The sequence below is a fragment of the Nerophis lumbriciformis genome, linkage group LG24 (assembly GCF_033978685.3).
Source record: "Nerophis lumbriciformis linkage group LG24, RoL_Nlum_v2.1, whole genome shotgun sequence".
Classification (NCBI taxonomy): Eukaryota; Metazoa; Chordata; class Actinopteri; order Syngnathiformes; family Syngnathidae; genus Nerophis; species Nerophis lumbriciformis.
Window position 1 is genome coordinate 9,168,274 of NC_084571.2, and position 9,087 is coordinate 9,177,360.

At 41.6% G+C, this 9,087-nt stretch overlaps 1 protein-coding gene across 4 annotated transcripts in view; it reads right to left on the reverse strand.

Moving 5' to 3' along the window:
* elac2 (elaC ribonuclease Z 2) overlaps positions 1-8,712 on the reverse strand; it is a 32,228-nt gene extending 23,516 nt beyond the window's left edge. For all 4 annotated transcript variants that reach the window (XM_061981475.1, XM_061981473.1, XM_061981474.1 and 1 more), the window contains exon 1: positions 8,237-8,712. In XM_061981475.1, coding sequence (XP_061837459.1) covers positions 8,237-8,538 — 302 coding nt within the window. In that variant the 5' untranslated portion in view covers positions 8,539-8,712. The remainder of the gene's footprint in view (positions 1-8,236) is intronic.
* Positions 8,713-9,087: the final 375 nt, after the last annotated feature.

The following is a 9,087-nucleotide window of genomic DNA, read 5'->3' on the forward strand; positions in this document are numbered from 1 at the left end:
GCTCACAAAAGTACAGTAAGGCTCCACTTTTCAAGATTTGCAAGCTTGATGCTAATTTACATTGGATTTTCCATATACATGCTACAAATTAGCATTTGTGATTTTACATGGCAAATTCAACAACACCAAATTTGGTAAGGAAAACTAAAATTAGATGCATGTTACAATCACACAGCTGGTGTGTAATTAGAACAATACTTACAGCATAAACACATTGTAGGACTCGAAAAAAGACAAGACTGGCATGTTCAACTTAATGGCAAAGACTACTTCTTGACTACGACAGCACACTGTAGTCCATACACCAGTGCCATCTAACGCATTGGAACTGTTACTGCACCTGCTCAGTGGCCTTGTGGTTAAAGTGTCCGCCCTGAGAACGGTATGTTGTGAGTTCAAACCCCGGCCGAGTCATACCAAAGACTATAAAAATGGGACCCATTACCTCCCTGCTTGGCACTCAGCATCAAGGGTTGTAATTGGGGGTTAAATCACCAAAAATTATTCCCCAGCGCGGCCACCGCTGCTGCTCGCTGCTCCCCTCACCTTCCAGGGGGTGAACAAGGGGATGTGTCAAATGCAGAGGACAAATTTTACCACACCTAGTGTGTGTTTGACAATCATTGGTACTTTAACTTTAATTCAAAGACTACTATAGACCATAAATTCTGTAATATAAGGCACTACTTTTTCTCTATGCTTTGCTGCAGTGCCCTTCTGTTTAGAGCTTTAAACCGGAAGTACAAGTGTATTTCCGCATTCTAGCCATCCATTGCATTTCTACTCGTAAGGATTCTTCATTCATAACTCCAAGCAACGTTTGTAAGTTTTATAACTAAAACAATTCTTCTTTACTAAACCGACCCTTGTGTGATGAAAACACTCCTACAGTGTTTTCATGCATATTTGTACGGGCTATCGTATGTAATGAAGCTAGCGTTGTTAGTTTTAGCTAATATGCGAACACATTTATAAGTGTCTGTGTTAGGATCATTAACTTACGATGGCATTTTTTTTTGTATTGTTTCAGTTTCGTAAAATCACCAAAACCTTACCATGGAGTTATTGAGTCTATTTAGCTGATTGGAGAGCCAGCTTTCGTAGCCAGTGGGTCCATGACGATGACTTCTGTTTTGTTTGATCAGCCGTTTTACTGCCATGGTACAGACACCGTTTGGAAACAATTAAGGTATGTAAATAAACATTTACAAAATCTTTCTGTGTAAATAACTCATTTCACAACGAATATATCTGCGGCTTATAGCAGCTAATATAGGGAAAAATATTTTTCTTCAAAAAATGTAGTGGATGTGGCTTATATGCCGATGCACTCTATAGTCAGTAAAAATATGGTAATGATTACAGTACTTGCAAATGAGAGACACAAGTGTCAAAACAAGATAACTAGACAGCACAGCTCAGTGTTTAATGTTACATTTGAAAAAGTATTGTTTTTTTAAACAACTAACATTTGTTGACACATTTGAACAGGTAAAAATGGCAAAAATGAGTACCGTTGAGTCACGGTATCAACTAGGAATTGGTGCCGTATCGATTAAAATATGAGAGGTATCCATCCCTATCATTATGTTGCCTACAACCTCTCATGTTTACATAAGCACGGCTATAAATGACTGATACTAAAGAAAGAGAAAACTAGTTAGGTGTGCATTGCTGGAAGTAAAAGGTCACTTTAAATGACTTTTTTTCACCTTTATGATGAGCGTGAGGCAAACCCTCTAAGGGAAAGTGAAAGAGAAGGTACATTAGACATGGTCAAATGTTGAGAAAGTGTAGAAATCAACACTGCATGTTTGATCCAAGCCGCTTGATCATCATGAAGGATAAAGATGTTATTTTTCAACGTAATAAATGAGTACAGTGACAGATTTAATAAAGAAAGTGAATAGTAGCAAGATAATGTTACGGATGTTGTTAAAATAATCAAAACAAGCAAATTAATTACATTTATCCGTCCGTTAGTTAGCAAATTAAAGCAAAAATATTTTTGGAAATGTCAGAAATGTGATAAGTGATTACATTTTGGGGCTTTTTTGGATCATTTATACTGTTACCTTATGTTTACATTACCAGCTTCTACTTGTGTGTGCGTGTGTGTGTGTGTGTGTGTGTGTGTGTGTGTGTGTATGCTAGCGACCCACCTCCACCCGCAGAGACAAAGACAGTGGATGGCTGACAAAAGGCTTCACTCTGTTTGTTTCATTCTCCCATAAATACCTCAAAACGTTTGGGCGGATTTTCGTCCGAGTTTCGGGAAATTTCATAAGTAGGAATTAAGAACAAGTGATTACATTTTGGGGCTGATCCAGATCACTTGTGAATGCTCACAAGATAACACTACGGCCGTTGTTAAAATAATCAAAACATGCAAATTCATTACCTTTATCCGTCCGTGAGTTAGCAAAATAACAAAGCAAAATATTTTTTGGAAATGTCAGAAATGTGATAAGTAACTACATTTTGGGGATTTTTTGGATCATTTCTACTATGTTACCTTACGTTTACAGTACCGTATTTTCCGCACTATAAGGCGCACCTAAAAACCACAATTTTTCTCAAAAGCTGACAGTGCGCCTAATAACCCGGTGCGCTTTATTACGATTCATTTTCATAAAGTTTCGGTCTCGCAACTTCGGTAAACAGCCGCCATCTTTTTTCCCGGTAGAACAGGAAGCGCTTCTTCTTCTACGCAAGCAACCGCCAAGGAAAGCACTCGCCCCCATAGAACAGGAAGCGCTTCACCCGCCCCCATAGAACAGGAAGCGCTTCACCCGCCCCCGGAAGAAGAAGAAAAAACGCGCGGATATCACCGTACGTTTCATTTCCTGTTTACATCTGTAAAGACCACAAAATGGCTCCTACTAAACGATCCGGGTCATAAAAAGACGCAATCTCTCCATCCGCACACGGATTACTACCGTATTTCACAGCAACTGAACCGCACTGTGGAACGGGAGCACGTACGGTGAATATTCGCTCCACAGGGAATGAGAAGTCATCCTTCACTGTGGTTCTAGCTTGCCATGCTAACTTCCACTCATGGTGATATTCAAAAGGAAGACCTTGCCAAAAGAGACCTTTCCAGCCGGCGTCATCATAAAAGCTAACTCGAAGGGATGGATGGATGAAGAAAAGATGAGCGAGTGGTTAAGGGAAGTTTACGCGAAGCGGCCGGGTGGCTTTTTTCACGCTGCTCCGTCCATGTTGATATATGACTCTATGCGCGCCCACATCACAGATGGTGTCAAAAAACAAGTGAAGCACACAAATACAACACTCGCCGTCATTCCGGGTGGATTAACCAAAGAACTCCAACCGCTGGATATTGGTGTCAACAGGGCATTCAAATCACGACTGCGAACTGCGTGGGAAAAATGGATGACCGAAGGCGAACACACCTTCACTAAGACGGGCAGACAACGCCGGACAACATACGCCAACATCTGCCAGTGGATTGTAAATGCCTGGGCAGATATTTCTGTCACAACTGTGGTCCGAGCTTTCCGGAAGGCAGGATTCACAGAACTGCTGCACAACAACAGCGACACTGAATCCGATGATTTCGAAGAGACGGAGCCCGCCATTTTGGAAGCCACGCTAGCGCAACTTTTCAATTCGGACACCGAAGACGAAGAATTCGAAGGATTTACCGGTACGAATGAAGAATAACTTCAGAAAGTGAGCGCTATGTTTATTTTGTGTGTTGTGTGTTGTGACATTAACGTTCGAGCAACATTACCGGTATGTTGCTATTGCTCTACACCATTTTGAATTTTACTATGTTTGTGATTGCACATTTGTACATTTTGGGACAGAGTTGTTAGAACGCTGGTTTTCAATATATTATTAAAGTTTGACTGAACTATCTGACTGTTTTTTTGACATTCACTTTAGCGCAGCGTTTTTTTGACATTCACTTTAGCGCAGCGTAGGCGCGGCTTTTAGTCCGGGGCGGCTTATTGGTGGACAAAATTATGAAATATGTAATTCATAGAAGGTGCGGCTAATAATCCGGTGCGCCTTATAGTGCGGAAAATACGGTACAAGCTTTTACTTATGTGTGTACGCTAGCGACCCGCCTCCACCCACAGAGACAAAGGCTATGTCTACACTAAACCGGATAACCCCTTAAACGAATAATTATGTTAGCCACACTAAACCAGCGTTTAAGGTTCCCCTCCTCGGACACATTTTTACACGGGCAAGTGCGCTGTGTTTTTCTTGAATCTCCGGCTCTTAGCTTTGTATGGACCCATCGATCATTTACAAACTGAGTTCGGAGAGGAAGTGACGCCAGAAAGATCGCGCCCCACACAGGAAGTGACGTCAGAAAGAACGCGCTACAGCTAGCTTTATAATAAAGTGGTTCCGTAACTCGGAGGTAAACACTGGAAATATGGAGGCGAGTCATCCAGACATGCCGTGTTTCTCCTTCCGTCTGTACAGACGCTTGTGGAAATCACACATGAATACCTTAAGAGAAAGCGATTGCAGCTATTTGGGATACAACACTTCTCAGACGGCAAGAGAACTTTCGAATGTCCAGGTCAGCTGTGATTCTACTTAGCGAAAAACTTTGTCCATTTGTCGAAGGAGAGTCAACGAGAATGCAGGCTCCCGTGGATGTGATAAAAAAGGAAGCGTGTGCTTTGTATTACCTGGCCGTCGAGTGAAGACTACGGAAAACGGCGAATGCATTTGGACTGGCAAAGCAGACTGTATCAGTTATTGTCCGCCATGTATGTCGCGGACTCAACGTCTAGGTCCAAAGTATATAAAGTCAAAAGAGTGAGGAGTGTCCTGACCAGATATCTAGATCCCGAGATTGATTAATGTTAAATGTTCTTTATCACATTGTTTACGTGTCTAATAAAGATTTGATTAATTTATGATGTCTCAGGTGTGATTCACTACAATGGGCCCCACAGCACACTGGATTCCAGTTAATTGAAATACCACAACACTGGATATTGTTCAGATAAGTTAAATTTAAGAACTTGCACACAAAGGAGGTGACTATGACGTGCACATTTTCCGGCCATTCGTACTAGGCCGCGTTGCGCCGGATGACGGAGGGGGGAGGGGTCTTAAACGACCATTGTGTGTGTGTGTGGACACGGATAAGGTTAGGTGGGATTTATCCTGGATAACCTTATCCGGCTTAGTGTAAACGAGGCCAAAGACTGGCTAACAAAATGCTTCACTCTGTTTCATTCTACCATAAATACCTCAAAAAGTTTGGGCGGATTTTCGGCCAAGTTTCGGGAAATTTCAGAAATAGGAATTAAGAACAAGCGACTACATTTGTGTGCGTGTGTGTGTGCTAGTGACCCACCTCCACCCGCAGAGACAAAGACAGTGGATGGCTGACAAAAGGCTTCATTCTGTTTGTTTCATTCTACCTTGACTCTAAAAGTTTGGGCGGATTTTCGTTCCAAGTTTCGGGAAATTCCAGAAATAGGAATTAAGAACAAGCGATTACATTTTGGGGCTGATCCGGATCACTTGTGAATGCTCACAAGATAATGTTACGGACATTGTTAAAAGAATCAAAACATGCAAATTCATTACCTTTATCCGTCTGTTAGCTAGCAAAATAAAGCAAAAATATTTTTGGAACTGTCAGAAATTTGATATGTGATTATATTTTGGGCCTTTTTTGGATAATTTCTACTATGTTACCTTATGTTTACATTCTCAGCTTCTACTTGTGTGTGTGTGTATGCTAGCGACCCGCATCCACCCGCAGAGACAAAGACAGTGGATGGCTGACAAAAGGCTTCATTCTGTTTGTTTCATTCTACCTTAACTCTAAAAGTTTGAGCAGATTTTCGTTCCAAGTTTCGGGAAATTCCAGAAATAGGAATTAAGAACAAGCGATTACATTTTGGGGCTGATCCGAATCACTTGTGAATGCTCACAAGATAACGTTACGGACGTTGTTAAAAGAATCAAAACCTGCAAATTCATTACCTTTATCCGTCCGTTAGTTAGCAAAATAAAGTTACATTTTTGGGGGAAATGTCAGAAATGTGATAAGTGATTATATTTTGGGGCTTTTTTGGATCATTTCTCCTATGTTACCTTATGTTTACATTACAAGCTTCTACTTGTGTGTGTGTGTATGCTAGTGACCCGCCTCCACCCGCAGAGACAAAGACAGTGGATGGCTGACAAAAGGCTTCATTCTGTTTGTTTCATTCTACCTTGACTCTAAAAGTTTGGACGGATTTTGGTTTCAAGTTTCGGGAAATTCCAGAAATAGGAATTAAGAACAAGCGATTACATTTTGGGGCTGATCCGGATCACTTGTGAATGCTCACAAGATAATGTTACGGACATTGTTAAAAGAATCAAAACATGCAAATTCATTACCTTTATCCGTCTGTTAGCTAGCAAAATAAAGCAAAAATATTTTTGGAACTGTCAGAAATTTGATATGTGATTATATTTTGGGCCTTTTTTGGATAATTTCTACTATGTTACCTTATGTTTACATTCTCAGCTTCTACTTGTGTGTGTGTGTATGCTAGCGACCCGCATCCACCCGCAGAGACAAAGACAGTGGATGGCTGACAAACGGCTTCATTCTGTTTGTTTCATTCTACCTTAACTCTAAAAGTTTGAGCAGATTTTCGTTCCAAGTTTCGGGAAATTCCAGAAATAGGAATTAAGAACAAGCGATTACATTTTGGGGCTGATCCGAATCACTTGTGAATGCTCACAAGATAACGTTACGGACGTTGTTAAAAGAATCAAAACCTGCAAATTCATTACCTTTATCCGTCTGTTAGTTAGCAAAATAAAGCTAAATTTTTGGGGGAAATGTCAGAAATGTGATAAGTGATTATATTTTGGGGCTTTTTTGGATCATTTCTCCTATGTTACCTTATGTTTACATTACAAGCTTCTACTTGTGTGTGTGTGTATGCTAGTGACCCGCCTCCACCCGCAGAGACAAAGACAGTGGATGGCTGACAAAAGGCTTCACTCTGTTTGTTTCATTCTACCTTGACTCTAAAAGTTTGGACGGATTTTGGTCCAAGTTTCAGGAAATTTCTGAAATAGGAATTAAGAACAAGCAATTATATTTGGGGCTGATCCGGATCACTTGTGAATGCTCACAAGATAACGTTACTGACGTTGTTAAAAGAATCAAAACATGCAAATTCATTACCTTTAACCGTCCGTTAGTTAGCAAAATAAAGCTAAATTTTGGGGGGAAATGTTAGAAATGTGATAAGTGATTATATTTTGGGGCTTTTTTGGATCATTTCTCCTATGTTACCTTATGTTTACATTACAAGCTTCTACTTGTGTGTGTGTGTGTGTGTGTGTATGCTAGTGACTCGCCTCCACCCGCAGAGACAAAGACAGTGGATGCCTGACAAAAGGCTCCACTATGTTTGTTTCATTCTACCTTGACTCTAAAAGTTTGGATGGATTTTGGTCCAAGTTTCGGGAAATTTCATCCATCCATCCATCCATTTTCTACCGCTTATTCCCTTTGGGGTCGCGGGGGGCGCTGGAGCCTATCTCAGCTACAATCGGGCGGAAGGCGGGGTACACCCTGGACAAGTCGCCACCTCATCGCAGGGCCAACACAGATAGACAGACAACATTCACACACTAGGGCCAATTTAGTGTTGCCAATCAACTTATCCCCAGGTGCATGTCTTTGGAGGTGGGAGGAAGCCGGAGTACCCGGAGGGAACCCACGCAGTCACGGGGAGAACATGCAAACTCCACACAGAAAGATCCCGAGCCCGGGATTGAACCCAAGACTACTCAGGACCTTCGTATTGTGAGGCAGATGCACTAACCCCTCTGCCACCGTGAAGCCCCGGGAAATTTCAGAAATAGGAATTAAGAACAGGCGATTCGATTTTGGGGCTGATCCGGATCACTGTTTGGCTCTCAGAATGTAGTTTTTTTACTAGTGTACTTCAGTGTTTTGTTTTGCTTTAAGGCGGTTCAATGTTAAGATGCCGTTATAATTTTTTTTTTAAAGCAGCATTTTTCCTGCCTATGTTAAAAAAGTACATCACTAATTGATCTTCAAATAGCGTAGTGGTGTCATTATTGACCCGTTTGTCTCCCAATTAGTGTTGGCTATGAGTAATTTAGATACAAATTCAAACTTGACTTCTATCAACCAAACTCGTGCATCGACGAAGGAGCACCTGTACATTAAAGAATGGGCGTGGCTGTGCACCTGTTGAACTCCGAGAAGACGTAGAGAGACGCGGGGTTGTCTCTGCTCCCTGCGCCGACCACCTGCACGTACACGGTGCAAGGTCCGTGGACGTCTCCTCGCTTTTTGCGGCTCTCCTTGACCTTCAGCCTCCTGAGCGGCTTGCCGTGCTTGGCGGGCCTCGCTGCCGTGTCCATCTTGTCCGCAGAAACACCAGCGGCGGCCATGGAGCGACGCAGCTGGAGAAGACAATCACGCCGGGCGAGCAGCGGACGAACAGTCGACAGCAGACTTTTGACTTTTACGGCATTCAGCAGAATCATTATAAAGTCACAAAAAAACGTGGCTTTCCGCTACAACATTTTACAGCAGTCACTCAAGTCAAGACAGGATAAACGTTGCTATGCGGGACATGTAGCGGGAATTAAAGATTGCTTGCGCGACACTTTTTCTCCACATGTCAACACAACACTTCCGGCATTTTTTGATGACGTCTGCGAAACTGCCGGAACGCTGCGGGCCAATCGGAGTCGCTTTCACGGGATAGAAGGCGGGGCTTGAAGGAGTTTCGAAACACGTAAACAAAAGACTACAAAATAAAATTCACATAACAAAATTAGCATAACATTCAGATTCTGTTTTAGTTACTGGATTTTTGTTCAATGAATGGGGTTCAAAAAAAAAAAAAAGAAACATTTTGAAATGCGAAAAATACAATTGAAAAACAAAGTGTTCTTTTTTCAGTGTCAATAACGGTATCTGAAAAACGGTTTCTTTTTTATTTTATATTTCATATAACAAACAGGATATTAACCATTCAGAAGAAACTGACCAAAAACAGTTGTTTTATATTCCGACAACGGAACCAGAAG